The following is an 18858-nucleotide window of genomic DNA, read 5'->3' on the forward strand; positions in this document are numbered from 1 at the left end:
AATCCGCCCCACCGTCGCTTTTTTGTTATGAAAAATGAACGACAAAGGTGCATTGGGAAAGACGATTGTAAACTGTTTCTTTCAATGGGTGATTGGTGAGAGGCGGCTGAGGTGGGGACGAATAAAACTAAATGAATAGAACTCAATTCACGTCAGTGGAGGGGCGTACAGGGTATGCGCGTGAAGCACTGCGCACAACGCAAACATCGATCTTCGACCACAGCAGCGAGAGCTAACAAAGACTGTTGAACGTACCGAGGTCGTCACTACTCCCGGTCGTTACTGCGAAGACATTGTGGCATTGTGTCTGTATGCACGAGCATCTTCGTCTGGAATTCTAACCGAAATGAAACGACATACATCGATAGAGCTTTTCTCTGTAAACAGGTAATGTACATGATAGTATGTTCCTAAAAAGGAAACGTTTTTTTAACACAGGGCCACATAGAGAAAGTGTAAAACTGATTTACATGAAAACGATTAATCGATGGGAAAATTGGGACAATACACACCAGTGTTGAGGGGCTGACCCTAACAACTATTTCCCCTCGAACTAACTATTTTCTGTATAGATTGTCTGAAGTTAAATCGGTTGGCAGTTTTTCGACGGAAAGATACAATAGAAAGTGGTTTAAAGGGGCATAGAAACCCGATACAAAGAAGCAAACAACAGAACACAGAAAAGACCGAGCTGAGTGTTATGGGTGGTAGTTGAAGTTCCAACGTAAATAACGGTGGATCTAGTTACGAAAACGACAACAATTTATCGGTGCAATCTGAATTTGTCGTAAAAATTTCAAAACATTAGAGAGGTTCTTTGGTATAGTGAACAATGAGTTGTGTGTCAGTGCGTGAATCATGATTGTGACAATAACCTGTTTCGTACTATTGTCTACCGCAAGCTTCAAAATAACTATTATAACCAAAAATTAACCCTATTTAAGGAGATGTTTATTGTCTGCATACATTGTGGCGTGTTTATTTTCAACGGCGCAATTGTCAAAGTGTTGATCAAGTTTTGAAGTTAATTCCATGATACGTTGATAAGATGCAAACTCGATTTGAAAATAAAAGACTGAAGGGATTTGATGTAGTTCCGTTTATTTTATAACGTTTAAGGTTATTAATAACAACTTTTGATGAGAACAGATTATTTCCGTTGTCTATGACACATATATGACTTAAAATATAAAAAAATCGAAACCTAAAATTGAACACAAGTATGAGAAAAAAAAAACGTCTGTATTGTGTGATATAATTTCTTCTGGGCATTTTGCCTGAAAACGAGTTATTATTCCATTTTGACTGTCAAAGCACCAATAACACCGCGTATGTCGACTTTCCCCGGTCTCACTTGTCTATACAACGCAAGATGATCGTACCGTAGACTTTAGCTCTATATATAGTTATACAGAACTCCCGCGGCCGGCAGAACCAATAAGTTATTTTACAACACCACGTGAAAAGGATGGTAATTTGCGGAAAACTCGGGCCAAGCAAGATCACGAGGCTTAAAAGGCCGCATTCGTGACAGAGAATGAATCCAAATGATCGAACGCTGATTTCAAAGCACGAAGCTTTCATCTCATAACAACTAATGGGGGATGAAAGCGGCCGCCTATACGTGGTTGCATGTCCTAGTAGAATACCGGGACACAATAACGACGTGGCAAACTTGTCCGTTCAGTGCCATAGTCTTGAGGGTCGGAAAATAATTGCCGTTTCCATTACACGCTACCAATATGTGTTTATTCTAAATAGACAGAGACAACAGAAGTCTGGTCCATCTTGATTTGTACAGAATCCCGACTTGAACTGGGTCAGTGGTCGCCATCATACAGTCGATTACAAAGCAGTGTTGTCGTTTTTTTGTTCGTTCTAAATCGCCGCTGTGTTTTGCAAGCATGGGATACCTGTTCCATGTCGCGCTTCAGGCCCTTTGAATCCACGGTACAGTGAAATGACCGTAATGGCGCAAAACTGCTTGTTCCGCTTGCACTGTCGTGAAATGTACTCTGTTCACAGAATGTGCAATCGTTTAGTTTCTTAGGCCGACCATGCCGAACTGTCATGGCGTAACCGAGTCTTATTTACCGCGCCAAAGTACTTACAATTTACTGCTCGTCCAGGGCTCGCCGGTTCCGCAACCACTATATTGTACACTACGTCTTAGTGTAGTGTTTTGCTCGCAAGAACTCCAGTACAAATTATTAACGATAGTAGTAAGAAAATAGGCGACAATTAAAATAAAGCTCGGTAGTGAGAACAAAAGTGAAATCGACAATAATTTCATAGGATTTGTCATCCCATGATTTTTAAACGGCAATCCATTCAACAAGCACACCTAAAAATCTAAAATCTATTTTTGATGAAACAGAATTTAGTCGATCCTTCCAAAACTTCTCCCGTTAGTTAGAATTTGTTGAATTTTCTCACTGCAATTCCCCTTTTTAAAAGCTAGGTTAAATTACACCCTTTCTCATCTCAGATGAATTGGAATTTAACGGCACTATTAGCTTACTGTAGGCGTGTTAATTGCAACGACACCAATATACCGGACAGGATTCAAGTTTACCTTAGAGCAACATGACCTTGGCTATTCGTGTTAACTACCTAATTGACTTCTCAGTTATATTATCCCTGTACACCAAACAAGTTTCTAAATCCGAACTTGTTTGTTGGACTTATTGCAAACAAGGTGCTCAGGGTGATTATAATAATGTGACGACAGTTGTCGCTTTGTCCCTGTGTGTGTACGTTGGCGCACAATGGCATGCCTCTTTATCTTACGACATGACATCTTTACACGTATCCATGACGACTCAAACGTGAAATGAAGCGAAGGAGAATGCGACTGCACAAAAGCACCTAGAAAAAAATGACACTACCAGGACGTTTAATTAGAATATTTGAGTAGGAGTACCCACCAATTTAAAACCCGACGAAGTCAATTCGGCGTATGATGAGATTTATTTGGAACATTTTTCACTCAAACCAAAATTGGTTTAGGAACCGAACTGATTTATAGTGAAGCCCGAGGCTCTGTTGTTACAATATTATTGTTTGTAATATACAAACGACAAAAAGGAGGTATACAGAAGCACGTACCACAAAGCCATTGTACAATTTATTGAGTTCGTTGTCAGGATAGGCGTTTTGGATGTGTATAGCTGTTTTATTGCCCCCCCCTCTCCTTCCCTCTCCCCTCAGTCCGTTGCTTTGAAATTGAAAACATGTTAGGATCGGTGTACGTGTAGTTGTCTACTTTCTGACGTCACAATTAGAACCACAAACTGCTTTCCAATTTGTCAGATTGCCAAGAATATCACGTGTCTGACGTGTTTGTAATCTTTTTTCCGCTGCTGGACTTACCACAAATAGACTGTAAGTAATGGCGGACGGACTCCAGCCTCTACTTGAGAAAGAAGATGCAGACTGGAGAAGAATTTATGACGTCATCGCCAAGAGAACAGTAAGATGGAAGGTAAGTTCAAATGCTGCGTTCGTTTGGTTGGCTGATCTGTTGTTATGTCCTGTCGAGTGTCATATGTTTTATACGGTAAGGTAGGCCGATGCAAACACAAATACGACAAATGCGTATGGTGTACCGGTAGTATCGTGGTATGTGAATTACATTTGGTACGGGGTACGTTACCAGGGTTTGGGAAGGGACGGTGTGTCGTTCAAATCAGTTAGGTGTATGGTAAAATCAGATGAGTTGACTATCTCGCTTTTCTGGTCCCACTGGATGGTCGATATTTTTTTTCCAGGATTACATTTACTAGCCTATATCTGGCAATGACGCATTTTAACAATACACAACATGTATTTAGGCTATATTCCATACGCTCTGTCGTGTCAGACCTTCTCCTCTCGACGCACAAGTCTGGGTTGTAACAAACAAGTGGACATAGAAATGGTGTTTCTCTCCCTACTGTGACGACCCTCTTCTGTTGGTCATATGTTATACTGAGTGAAAACATTTATCAAATCGACCGAGAAGTCCAGTTTGTAAAACAATAAATTAATCAATGATATACAAAGTAATAAAATACTATACTGTTTCTCAAACACAAAGTTCAACATCGACATCGCCAAAAGACTGCTCGATAAATGGAAAGATACTTATGAGACGTTCAAAGAAGATGCCAAAAAGAATGGTAACCAAGTTAAGCACACCGAAGGCAGCATCGGTCTCTTCACGACGCAACTGGCGTAAGTGTATCACAATTTTCGTACATCGATACTCATGTTACTTTGAATAAAGTAGCCCTTGAAGTACTATATATTCAGACACAGCTAAGTGTACAAAACAACTTGAACTTGGGATCTAGATTTCGAAATTCCACATGTACAGTTTTTGGCAATACTATTGAAACTTTCGTTTTCAATACTGACTATAACATGACCAAACGCACCACCACAGCTAACTATTGTATTGTATCTCACACCTGTCAAGACAGAGGATGTTCGGAAAGGGATACATTTGCAACACGTATTATGCTAACCTGGTAACAGCTGTATATCGCCAAGACTAGACATTCAAGGAGCAACAAACTTAGAATCATTGGCCTCAACTTGAATGGTGGTGAGGTAGTATTTATTGGTAGTTGCACGGTTCTTATTATGACTAATATTCGTCTCTCGCTTCTTTTCAGACCACTTCCCTCGGTTAAAAAGAAGATCAACAGAAAAATGCTGGACATTGTAGTCATGTTTCTAAAGAACCCAAAATGGCAGTTAACCAACTCAGTTCGACTACTGGCTTCCAGTATTATTTGGCAGGTATGCGAAGTATTTGTTGTTGTTGCATTTCTTAGCTTTCAATTGCGGTCTTCAGTTGCACGCCGACTCAACATGGTCTTATTTCCCACAATGCAAGTGGCCAATGCAGTTATGCAACTAAATCAAATATCTCGAAGTACTGGAAAAAACGCAGAAGCAACAGAAATAAAATCCCGTTATCTGTTGGATTTGTAGTTAATGGCTGACGCCACTTGGGAATACTGAACAATGGTTCTGGGCTCACCTTTTTAATATAGTCTATTCTGTGCGAGCTGGGTGATTTATGTATCGTGGTTTAGTCACGATGAAAAGTTATTGTGCAAGAAAAACTACAACATCACCGATATTCCCTGTGTTCATTTAAAAACACAACAAGCATACGTTGTAAAAAGTCATTAAATTGCAATTTATTACAGAAAATGGAAGAAATAAAAGTGAATTCATTCGTTCACTACACTTTGCTTCGCGTCCAACACAAGGCACTAGTCGTCATTGTCCCGAGCACAGACCAACGGATAAAAATCATGTTAACGACCTACGTGCCAATACGTACATACAATCAATTATATACGTCATCGATATTAAGATTTCCAGTCACCAACCGTTATCCGTGGACATTTTAAACAACGACTGAAATACAATTTCATTAAATGTCACTCACTATACATGACCCTAAACTGTTGTGTGAAAAAAAACAGAACCGCAGGCCAAACAGTTATTATTGAACACTGAGAATTGCCCATTCAACGCCTAGAGAATTAATGTTCCGGTCTGACTGCCATTCGATAGCCCAAGTAAAAGCAAGGTGAATAAGACAATAGCCTGCAAGTCTAGACCAGGTCGCTATGTTGCTTTACAATGCCACTCTGCATACTGGGTGGCACAAAGAAACTAGGGGTGTCCGTTACACTGTAAACATGTACCTTTCAAAAGACACTGCAAAATAAATCATTATCGTTCTAGGACACAGTAAACAGTTTTTATTATCACAATGAACTACAGCTGAATCAATTTCACTGAAAAGTATTGTTCTCTCCACACTAACCGGGCGGCCGTGTTTCGTCCAAAATATTCCAGAATACAGTATTATTTTTCCAGAACCACGTTGCGATTATGGTATAAACATATATTATTGTTGATTAAAGTTTCGACTTCAGTTTGTTTTTGCACTTTTGAGCCTCTAGAACAAACACTCGCTATCCGGATATAAACAACTAACTAAGTAAACAAATAAACGGACAGATAAATAAATAAACAAACAAATTAATTAATTAATTAATCCGAATTGAATGAAATGTTGAAAAAGCATTTCTTACTCACTCAGTAAATTACTCAGCCAGTTAGTCAGTGATATTGATATAATTTACACTTCGTGTGATTAAAAGAATCTATGGTAATACTTCCAGGGCTTAGAGAACAGATTGATGGAGTTGTTATCTGCTTATGACAAATGGATGAAAGAAAACGACGAGTTCTTCCGAAATCCACCGACCACGGACATCATAGATGAAATACTTGAAGGGACTTGTAGAGAAATAAAGTAAGTACAACTGTTATTATTAGTTGCCTTGGGTCGCGCAAAATCACCTTTCACGTGGTAAACAAGACACTGCGCATGTGCATATATTCTGTTCTCTGGTTGGTTCTTCCTTACATTGCGGGCAATACGCAGTCCATTCATACCACTAATTAGAACTCCGTAGATGACAATGTTAGCGTTTGGGTGAAAAAAAAAACATCTAACAAAAATCAAAATATTGTTTTAGTTTGTTGAAACCCCTTGAATCATTTCAAGGGGTTTAAACAAATTAAAACAATATTTTGATTTCTGGTCAGAAAAAAACATGTTGGTCAGCTCAAACTCCTAAAAAATTGATGTAAACAAAATACAGATTTGTCAATGAACAAAGCTACACACAAATCTGACAGCTGACGTAATTAAAGTACGCCCTCGTACATCGCATTGCAGATAAAACTCGTTGGAAGAAACCCCATTGGCTAACAACACTCTTACGAACGCTGATAGGCTGATTAGTGGCGTGAACCCTTTAAACGTGACATGGCAGTACAGAATTGTTGCGGCAGTGTCGCAGTGTGGCAAATTTAAATACATGTATTTTAAAATATTGTTTTGTGATTTCTGCCTATTAGTTCGTGTAAAACGTGGTCCAAATATTCCAACATTCTATCCAGAATTTTATCCTACGCCGCTTCTCAACCACTGGAAAGAGAGAACGGTTATCAAGAGAACGGATACGGTGCTACTGTCTCTGTTATTCTTCAAAACTACCTCAATACGGTGAGTAGATGGAGCCCAGAAAGATGGAAATACGCCATCTATAGTCTAAAGTTCACACGTGTTATTAGAGGCTGGTATTTGGAACTAAACCAAAAGAATATAATATGGACGCGAGATGAGTCAAAATAAAATAGATGCTAGCCAACCGTTCAAATCTCAAATCGTGTACTCTTAGCACAACAAATGCATTTCCTTTATGTTTATAAGTATTTATAAATTTCAGTGGCAGCTGAATCCAACCAGCCAATCAACGAGTACAGTTCGCAACGACGTCATTTGAAAATGTTCAATAGAAACCTCTCGTTACAAAATTGTGAAATGTATTAATGCACTGGGAGTATTTAAAATTGTGAAATTGTATCCTATTCATTGCAGAGTGACAGTCAACTCGATTCCGACGTGTGTGCTAAATTTGTACCGCATATGTTGAAACTTCTTAACAGCGCATCCTCTGATATATTCAAGTTGGATATATTGGCGGCAATATTGAAAATAGCCAATCGGCAGCCGGAAGTGATAGCGCCACACCTGTCAGCAATGATTGACTGGTACCTGGGGAATGAGGACGCGGAGCTTCCGGCGTTTATCCGTGAGTATGCTTTAATATGTTATTTACGAGTATATATTGCGAGTGGCTTGCATTTGTGACTTTCACAACAAATGTCCCTACTAATGTTGTTCTTTTTCAGAGATTATCCAGTCAACGTATCCATGTAATGAAGAAGCCGTTCTCGAGAAACTCGATCCATTGGTTGAACGCGCCAAAGAAGCAGATGATAACTATATTTCTTACTTATTGGTGTTATTGGAGGATGTAGCCCGACATCACCCAAATGTAAGCTATTCGTTTTCATCTTTAATTTATGTGGCATGTAACAAGGTTTCGATTTTCCATGTTTTCTCGCAGATTTGTTAAAGCCCTTGTTCTGTTTTTTTTTTCTTCAGAGAGTAAAGAGATATAATGCATTGATTTTGGAGAGCCTGGAAACCAGCGACGCCATGACAGTTAATAGTCTTAAAGTATTAGTGGTACTTTCATCAAATTCACCCGTGGAATACGTTCATCTGTTAGACACATTGATTCAGTTGACTGAGAAGAGCAACGGCCAGATCTGCCACGAGTCTAATCGCGTTCTTGCGAATATAACAATTAATAACGTAAGTTTCTATACTTGACTCTCGTTATTTCCTCTTATTATGCCCTCCTGACCATGACAGCCAATCAGATTTTCGCATTACAGATAGACATGTCTGATATGCAGATAAGTCTGCCTAAAATTTTCTAATGTCTATCCACATCCGGGAATTGTTTTATTTTTAGTCGAGCTTCAATTTACCTTGAATTCGCTTGTGCGACCAGGCCGCGCGAGTCATGACGTTTGCACTGTGCATGCGCAATTCGTTTCTATAAAGCGTCAACTAATCGCGAATTTTGCCGTTGTACGGATCTGTTGTATTTTGGGTTTATTACGTATTTTGTGTATTTTGACTGTATATCTAAATATTAAGAGTTTATGTGTTGAAAAAAAATGGTGCAGCTCAGTTCTGTGTTTTGATGCGATGTTCCACGTCGATTGGTGTACGAAAGAGCACAGTGTGACGTTTGTGAAAGTAGGACGTGCAGAAATTATAGATGTATATACAGTCCCTCTATCTCTTTAATTGAAACAGAAAGAGCAGTTGATATTTACATCTCTATATAGAGAGTGTGTTGCATGATAAAACCCAATACAATATTGTCATTATTTCTATTTATAGATTTGTACGCAGCCGTGCAACTTGAATACTGCCCTGGAAGGTTGATGCACTACTGCAATTTGTGTTTTCAAATTTACTCCGTATAGTAATACAAATTTTCACCCCAACATCGGTAGATATAAAGTCTTAGTGACCCTCAAAGCTTGTTGTCAACCATGAATTCGTCTCGGTTGATAATAAGCAGCTCTTCGGGCTTATTACAATTTGGGGGGGGGGGGGGGTGGCTGAACATTCATGACGTCTAGGCGCAAACCAATAACAGCTTTTATTCGCAGATGATATTTGATTTCGAACTGACTCTGACAACCGAACATCACGTTTCCTCTTTGTCGTCTATTTGGGTACGTGTAGTTTTGTATCCAATTACGAATATGATTTCCTCTCTACAAAATACAGGAAACCGCCAACAGAGTACTATGGAACCTTTTCAGAACATTGGAAACTGCCCAGAACGAGTTCTACCTACCAACCTTGGTACTTGTCAAACGCGTAGGCGAGAACTACAAGACAGAACTGGAGAAATACGAAAACAAGATACGAATTATTGCCCGGAATACAATAGCAGGGGTTCCAGAGCTTTCACAGACAATCCTCACAATTATTGATCAGACACGGTAAGTTTATTTTGCAGTTAAATTTTCACGCTATCACGAGATCGGGCGAAGCCCACATGTCTACGTTTCGATCAAAGATGGTTATTTTTTTCTATAATTACATGGCTCCAGTTCAGTGAGCTAAGACATTAATTGACTAGTTTAATAAGGTAACATGATTTTGTGTATGATTCAAGATGGCCGATTGGCGGCAATTTGCAATTGCATTGAATGATTCAATAAAACTATGGCTTCGCAAATCATTCAAAAATGACGAATTGATGACTATTTTGTTTTATTTTTGAGATTCATGTGTCCTACCATGTTTACTGATTAATTTGTTTAAAATCTGTCACGTGGACGAGACATCATTGTACATCGCATTTTGCAATCCAGTAAATAAAACCGAGGACGCTACACTGCCTTGCAAGGCTTTTGTTTATACAAGTTGTACAACGTGAGTTGACAAGCTACATATCTTGAATTATTCACATAACTATATTCTTTTCAAACTTTGCAGCGTGCAAAAGCAAAGCAATAGTGAGTATGCTGCAGTTGATAGTCACAATGGAAATGAAAACCCGCGTAATGAAGACATCGTCTCGGGCACTGTTTCCGGTCACGTGACGGAGAAGTTCGAGGTAAACGGTAGCAAGGTAGGAGGAATTGACGGCTACTTACAACTATGTGGCTGGGCTCTACTTTTGTCCTACGCGAAGGTTAAAATTCGGGTACAGGACCAAGATAAGATAATATCGGAACAAGAGCAAAGAGTCGTGAAGCAAAATTTGAAAATAAAAGATTTAGAACGAAAGCTCGAAGAGCAGGGCCAAAAGATAGCAGAATTATCGGCAATTTTAGAAGGCCTTCAGTCTTTTTGTGTTCGAACAGTTTCAATTGAAATCAGAAAATAACTTTAATACACATTGAGATGCCAAAACACGGACATTTAATGTTGATCTGTGTTGTCAACTTGCCCCGGACTGCCTCGTTTACATGGCGGCATGGTGATGAACATACTTGCAAATTTATTATCTTTTTATATTAAACGGGATTTCATGAGGGATATACATATTATTATTAATCATATTTTTGCTTGCGTGGTAATAAATCTGCCGAAGTTTATCAATATTATATTTTACTGTACTTACTGCGGCTGCTTCAGCTTCAGCGAATATTTGTTTTTAACCTTTATATATGTATAACCCAAACCATGACTAACTCAAATAATATATTTACATGTAATTATCATATTCAACGGGTCACATGACCCTGGGTTTTCCACCCACGATAACACTGACCAATAACACTGAAGCTCCCACCAAGCCATTAATCTTGTCACCCTTAAAAGAAACCACTGAAATAAAAAGGGGCGGTGGGCTAGTATACACGTATATTATGATATATATATATATATCTATCTATATAAACAATATTTATATTTTAAGTTACATGCAATTTTGTACTGTATGAACTCTACAAATATTCTGTGTGCGAATGTTATTATAAAAGTTAAAACCCTTTTGTAGGATATTTTTTTGTACGACCGAATAAATAATATTCAAAGTTTGGTTTTGTTCTGTGTGAGTTTTTATTTGATTTGAATCAAACAAAACTTCAAAATTCACTAGTATCAAGTGCCACCACCTCATTATTTTGGTTCTATTTAAATGCATTAAAATCTCTCTTATTCTATCTCTGCACAGTTGTCAAACCTATGTGAAACACTGGCTTATTCCCACTAACCCAAGCAATAATGTTTAGCATATTAAGCATAAATGTAACGGCAAGCTGCGAATTTGCATAAATATTTTTTTTTATTTTCAAATTGGCTTTAGATGCAAAATTGCCGCCGAGATCTTGTTGAGACTGAACCCCGTGACTACTACTTATTTACCATCCAAATCTCGGCTGCTATTTGCGTCTAAGGGTATGCGGGTTTCAGTCTCACGAGTACGTCATCAAACCCGACACCTTTTCATCCGTTTCAGCGTCACCTGATATGTTGTCCGAGTACGTCTTCCAACATTTTGTTCACCCGAGTTCACATCTAGTCGTGTTTTTAATAATATAGTACTGATATTTATTTTCATCATGACTTGACAAGTGAGTTTTATTTGAAATACCATGGCGTCCTGAAAACGTGCAGTGTAATTGAACATATTATCACGGACACCAGTCACCAAACTGACAATGCTACGAAGCTTTTAGAAGATATCTACTTTTATCCGTACATGATAAGATGATACACAAACAAAAAATAACACAATATTGTGCTATAATATTTGAAATAACCGACGTGAAAGGAAGCAACTGCCTACTGTTACAATATTGGCCATATGCTTAGCAAAATACAACTGCATAATATCTAGCGCCTATTCACATGTTTTCTACACGTATTTAAAGAGTGAAATGAACAATACATATCCATCACTAACACGTTATTAATTAAAGCATGAGGGTCGTCTCCTGCGCACGCGCGGGAATTGAGTCCCAAGCGACGATAACACACGCGAAAAACGCAAATGCTCATGTGTAGACGCTTGTTTATAAACAATGGGACGCTATGGCTATCTGACGCATGCGCAGGTGACGACTCCACCGCTTTAAATAATCTGCATACTTACATATTTTACATTTAGCGACTAATATGGCTATTCTAGCGATGTTAAAGAAAAAATTAATTGCACTGGAACTCCTTACGTAAACTGGCTGGTATCTTCACAATACATAACAAATCCACGCTCTGTTCCGTATCGCTTCGTTCCACGTGAAGCGCCACAGTCGTGACGTAGCTCGCGTTCGAATTTCATATAAGGAAACAATATATTTGACACGTTGTAAATGTTGTGAGGAAACCACTTCGAACACGGCGCGGTGCGACGACTGTGGCGCTACACATTTCGACGTCAATGAAAGTGGCAGGGTCCCAGTGTAGCAAGGCCCCAATGTATGTTGGGCTTTATTAGTAACAATGTGCTTGTTGAAAACTTTACGTGGCGATAGTCGTCGCGCCACGCATGCGCGAGATATATGGGTCTCATATAAAACAAAGATGGCGACTTTGACTGTTGCGCAGATCAACGAGTACCAACTGAGACGTTACGAAGCTTTAATTAGGTATTTTTTTAGGTGATTGGAAGGTATCAAATGAGTCACTGGTGGTAATTAATGTAAGTCGCGCCCAGGTAAAACCTCATATTTGATTTCCATTAGAAGGGCGCATTGGATTGTATCAATGTTATCAACACAAATATCGCACATGCGTAGTGCGACGACTGCCGCGCTTTAAAATTGTTAAATTCAAGGGACGACGTCCAAACATATAGAAAGGAACAATTTCTTCTCAGTTAGATTTCTCTTGGAACGCCTTTCTCTTGAAAACTGAAAAATATCATATAACCATTTAATATATTAACACCATCAACAAACTCTAGTGTCAAGCTATACGGGGTTGAGGGAATCTGACAACACATTATTCCTCACTAGACTACAGATATATCAGATTGGTTTCCAGTTGTTGCCAAGGTGATGGACCCCAGAGCCAACAATGATTGGCGGTACATGGCGATACGTTTGGGCTACAGTTTTGATGATGTTCAAAAATGGGGAGCATCGTCGCATCCGGCGATGGAGGTACTCAACGACTTGTACCAAAGGTACGACACACAGAACAACCTCCAGACAACCCTTGCTCTTCTCGCATCACTCAGAGAACTTTACAGACATGACGCAATAGAAATTATCGAAAATGCGCTAGAGTCGGTTGGTAAGTGTCATTCGAGCATATCATCTGTGAAATATAAATAATGACATTTGTATTTGAAAAGAACGTTATGGTTAAAGAATGTACATCCAATGAGCCTGCCCAGCTAAAGACAATTGAAACAGTGCTCCATTTGCAGAGTAGATGAACCACATACACAGTTAGTTGGAATTTAAAGTCTACATTTACACAGAATAGTGACTATTAGTAAAGATATTTAATGTAATGATTGAGTTTTGAACATTTAGCTGTTAACTCATAATGTTCTGATTCACTGAAGATAAAATCTACCTGTTCAGTTTGCAAACTCCATAATATTCAATGAGCGCACGATTTTACTAAATGCATCCCATCCTTACACAGTTGGCCAAGTGATTCAACATCAATTGAAAACAATTCAGACCCTGCCGAAGGTTTACATTGCCCACAGCACCGATGACAAAGACAAAGCTGAAATGATATCGAGACATATTGAAATGGCTGGGGTAAAATGTTCTCTGAAGAGTTACTATGGTGATGATGAAGACAGGAACAATGAGGGGGAGAATAGTGACATGTACGCCGCTAAGCTGGTCTTAATCGTATGCACACAGAAGAGTCTCCAAAAAGACATTTTCAGTCAGGCGGTAAGTCATCTTGAATTATACAATTTATTTGCACATGCGCACCTCCATGCCCCTGCTCGACCTTATCTTCTGTCTTGTTCCACAGGTAAAGATGGCAACCCTTCTCAATAAGCCAGTCGTTTTTGTGTTGATAGAAAGCTTTACCTGGTCACAAGATTCAAACTATTCCAGCTACGTACGTCTTCCACTATTCGAATTTAGTAATAGTCAGATGAAGGGTGATCAATCTTTATGGAGGAGCAAAGAATTCACCGAGCTCCTCGGAGAGGTCATTTTTTATGTCTCACCAGATTTTAATGAGGCGACCAAAGGTAATTTATACACTGTAACTAATAGCTTTCATCAACATTTTATGATAGAGTAATGGGGAATGAAGTTTTGCTTTGAATAATCATGTTGAAACAAACCAGTTTAAAAGTGGATGAGTAATATGAGTCTTTTGATGATAGTTTTAACGATCAACTACGATCATGAAATGTTTTCTGTGAAGGTTATGAGGGAGAATTATGTCGGCAACCAGACGCCTTTAAATTTGACTTGTTTTCTAATTATAAAAAAATGCATGAATGACACATTAATACATGTCTACAATTCCACAATTGTTTGTAACATGTGTAGTTAGGAGTCAATCGAAACCATCAGCCAGATATTATTTCTGCTCTATGTACCTTGTACTATGGCGTCATGTGAAGTAATGTATATATCATATTACTATACAATGCATACACATTTTCTAGATTACCGTGATTGGATGATTGCTTTAAATGACATTCCTGTCAGAAACTTAACAGATTTATCAAGTTCTTCTTCAGAGAGCATGCAGGTATGGCATAACACCATCCTCTATATAAAGTGTTTAGCCCTGTTGTCATACAAGATGACAGGCAGAGTTACTAGTATAGGTTATTGCCCGACGCCATTGTAGTTGTCCAGCGTCCTGTGTCAACATTTTTTTTAAATATTTCTTTTTGCAAACAATTAACAATATTACTTTCATACTTGGTACATATGTTTCTTGTGTGGTCTTCTACGTGATTTCATCATTTCCTCAATTTTTAATTGAAATGCTATATATTGGACTCAAGTTGCTTTGATACTTGGTATATATGTATCTTGGAGAGATCGCTATTAGATTACCTAATTTTAGGGAATATTTTTGTCATTTTTAAAAATTCTATATTCGACTTCTTCTGAAAAAAAACGCTACCCGAATAGCTTCGATACTTGGTATATGTGTACTTTGGGTGGATCTCTATTAGACTAGTTCATTTCGTGATGTTAGGGGAACACTCCACGAATTCACAGACATATCCTAGAAGCCGACTTTGAATTGGGTACACTTATACTTATCCTTATCAGTGATAAACTTTAAACATAAGAGTTGCGACACTTAAATAGAGTGTAAACAAAGACAATGTTATTTGATTCCCCACTACGATGTTTATGTAACTATGCATGGACTGCAAGACTGTGATCTGCCAAACAATTGTCATATCGCTCGTACTGACACCCGTCATGGACTTGGTCAGGATTCCCACGGATGACGCTTGTATTGAAACAATATCAAGCGTATCTTCACATTGCTATCTACAAGCGTGGTTTATAAAACAATATTCGTGTCGCTTTTAGCAAGTATGTGTTATATGGGCAGCTGACAGTGTGTGACACCACTTGTAACAATATAATTCGTAAAACATTATCACCTGCAACAAATTTACCCACGATGTGGAGGTGCTAAAATCACTTTTGTAATTTGTATTTAATGTATTTTATTCAATGTATTTCGGGAAACCTATGCGGGTGTATTGAATCACTTTCCTATCATAAAAGGTGCTCAATTTGGATCACGTGATTTAGCTTATAAAAAGACATGTTACTTGAGACTTAGGGAGACACAGATATAGACTCAGGGAGACACACCGGACCTAGTCCGCTTGTTTGCTCTCTGGGCTTGGCCGTTGGGCCAACGCCCAGATACAACATTTGTACTTATCTGATGTCAAGACTCCGAATAAAGATCTCCGGTTCACACCATCCCCGTTTACAGTCTCAATCCTTCCCTGACACAATTATAACAACTCCGACTTATAGATAATTTAATAAAATCAAAGATTGAGCCTGAGAACAGATAATTAATTATTCAAAATGAGTGATTATAAATGTTGTTATTACTACTAATATCTAAAAAAAACTCATCTCATGTGCGAGAGTGTATATTATATTATATAAGGAAAAGCAAGCATAGCTCTGCTCATGTCATGTGCACCAGATTGTATGCCGATAAGTTATTTACGTACAGTTCCTGCATATCTGAACACAAATTTAAACCACATTCTTACAGTTTCTAGTGTTCTCTAAATCGTTGTCTCATTTCCAGTCTGCCACAGACATCCCGCCTGTGTTGATATCATACCAGTGGAGCATGCAACATGAGGCCAAGCAAATTTATGCCCGACTCACAAAGGCTGGATTTTCATGTTGGCTGGACATCTTTCACCTGGGAGGCAGTGAGTGCATTTACAACAAAATAGAGAAACTAATTTCGGGTTTCAAGGTAAATTTTTTTCAGGCACATAGTAGCTGAATTTAAAGAATTTCCGATGAAAATTTAAATTCAACATATCGACAGTCAAGTGTTATAGTTCGAGTTTGAGTTGATCATGAGATCCGTCATGGTATTCTTGTTGTTGTTTTTTGTATCCCGTCCTGTTATCATCACTGAAATATACATCAACCATTCCATTACTTTATTTATTAGTTGGTCAATAGTCCTTATATGTAAATAGAATCGATATGTAGTTGCAGTCATATATTTCTATGCAAATACTTTTATGCATGAACCAGTGCGCGTTTGCGTCATGACGCTGCAGTCTAGTTGGGTTGAAAATATAATAACATCTGCACAATGCAGAATGAGATTTTTAACTAAATTTTACTCTTTTAACAGGTGGTTGTAATGTGTGTGTCACGGAATTTTCTCAGCTCAAAGGCCTGTAGACAGCTTGGTAACTTGGTCAAAGTTCTTCAAGTACCTATACTTCCGATACAATTAGAAGATATCTCCTGGCCTGAAGAAGATGCACTGGCAACCCTAATACAAATGAACAGATGTATTGACTTCACTGAGGAATTTGGATCCAGCACGAACATAAATGATAACAGATTTGGCGAATTACTGACGCGATTACGAGAAGAAAACTTTCATAAAGGAGATCCCTCAAGCCCAGCAGTAAGTAGGAAAGCAAGAACTCTCGCTAGAGTAAACAAGTCGTTCACGTATGTCCAGAAGACTGTTGAGCGTAAAAGGATGTCACTGACTGGACAGTCACAGATTCCAGCAGAAATGTTGCCAAGACGGAGCCGGTCACACGAACGTTTTGAAAGCGTTCGAAATACCCCCGAAGCAAAAAGGAAAAGCCCTTATATATCCAGATATACTCCTCTGCCGAATATTAGCTCTAATGGAACTACCCCATTGGAGCGGTTATCGGTTAATCACGAAGTGGATGAGCATACCCACAGGGACTTAAATTCTGAAGACAAGGATAGTTTACTTCTCAATATCAAGTTGCCTAACGGGACACGCTTACGTAGATATTTCCGGCAAACAGACACGTTGGAGCAGCTTCTCTCCTATACAGAAAGTCATGCTCATGCCGGGATCACGAGGTTGGAAATAACACTGTGGAAATCATAGCAACAGATACACCAAAGCCAATGAAATATTCTTGCACGATCACATGCGTGATTTAATTTCTTTACAATTAAATGTATGTAACAAAAATTCAATTGACAATGTTAGCAATGTACATATATGCATTACATATTTAAACTGCAGCCAAAGAGTGGTATATACAAGTATGTGTAAAGGTGACTTTAATCAAAATAATATATCAAAATATCTATGAAAAATACTATGCAGGTAATATTGTAAAACTTACTTTTAAATATAAATATATACTTAATTACAGAAACTAATGTTATTTACAATTTCCGTATGCATGAATATTTACATACGCCCAGTGTCTTGATTGTGTTGCTGATTATTAATTTACTGATGGTCAAATTACTTTTACTTTATCCTCCATTGGAGGTTTCTTTTGTTTCTAATAAATCAATATATGTGATCATATCATGTCTGAAACTTTTTATTTATGGCCAACACCAGGATACACTTTGCATGTGGATTCGTTCTGAAATCAGTGCATCAAGTAACAGATGTACTCTTTTATTAGTCTCTGTACATTACGCACTATTTGGATCCGTATTTTCTGGGCCGGTCAGCGTTGTGAAGTATGCGTCTGCTTTAAGTTGCACTATTATTTGCCCTGGTCGTAAGTTCAAGTAAAATCTTGTAATTTTGAATGTCAAGCTGTGTGTTTATAAGTTTGTATGATGACTATAATTCAAATCAGGCAGCGTTTTTCAGCGTTTACAAAAGGAGCCAGTCTACTGAAGTCTATCTTAGGAAGTCAGTCTGTCGAATTTGTTTGGCGACATAGACAAATAGCCTAAACTTTCCTTTTAGTTTTTGTATAGAACAACTTGTTTAGTTAACATTCGTCTTTACACATATGATAGAGCCTGTAGAAACATGACAATTAAAGAGATGACATCAGAAGACATCAATGACACTTGTCTGGTGTAGACCTATGGTTTCTCATAGAAACCAGTTAATGTATAGCGACCGTGGATTAGGTTTTGTTCATTCTGAAATCGCTTCTATATATCGTTCTCTCACAGATTTGACTATTTAAATTACACGTGTCAGTCGTTTGCTTTGGTAAAAACTAGTAATCCCTACTGTAAACACGTGTCCCAGGGTCAAGACAAGCCCATAGACATATATTTTGAAGTTCCTTGCACACAGTACTCATCACAACTGTTCATCCGACCATGACTTTCAAAGCTCTTAATGCATGATTGTTTGTATATTCCTTTTCTACAGTTTTAAAATATTTGCTTTGAAGGTTAATCTAAAAAAACCTTGGCCCATTAGTGCAGTATATTAAATCAAATGCAAAATAAGAT

The 18858-nt window shown here is 38.2% G+C and overlaps 1 protein-coding gene across 1 annotated transcript; it reads left to right on the forward strand.

Annotated features, from left to right (window-relative positions):
* LOC100375778 (uncharacterized) lies at nt 1-17957 on the forward strand. Its single transcript, XM_078012406.2, has 17 exons — nt 1-387; nt 3382-3484; nt 4079-4215; nt 4659-4785; nt 6192-6325; nt 6937-7084; nt 7460-7673; nt 7774-7919; nt 8030-8242; nt 9239-9456; nt 9956-10340; nt 12925-13204; nt 13565-13827; nt 13913-14138; nt 14565-14650; nt 16205-16381; nt 16775-17957. The coding sequence occupies exons 2-17, from the start codon at nt 3392-3394 to the stop codon at nt 17522-17524; spliced, it is 3597 nt and encodes a 1198-aa protein (XP_077868532.2). The 5' UTR covers nt 1-387; nt 3382-3391; the 3' UTR covers nt 17525-17957.
* The last annotated feature ends 901 nt before the right edge of the window (nt 17958-18858 follow it).

Source organism: Saccoglossus kowalevskii, chromosome 16, assembly GCF_978046115.1.
Source record: "Saccoglossus kowalevskii chromosome 16, keSacKowa6.1, whole genome shotgun sequence".
Taxonomy (NCBI): domain Eukaryota; kingdom Metazoa; phylum Hemichordata; class Enteropneusta; family Harrimaniidae; genus Saccoglossus; species Saccoglossus kowalevskii.

Coding starts and splice junctions, on each gene's coding strand:
- LOC100375778 (XM_078012406.2), top strand. CDS start 3,392: ATGGCGGACGGACTCCAGCCTCTACTTGAGAAAGAAGATGCAGACTGG. Junction 3,485..4,078: donor AGAGAACAGTAAGATGGAAG/GTAAGTTCAAAT, acceptor TCAAACACAAAG/TTCAACATCGACATCGCCAA. Junction 7,920..8,029: donor TAGCCCGACATCACCCAAAT/GTAAGCTATTCG, acceptor TTTTTTCTTCAG/AGAGTAAAGAGATATAATGC.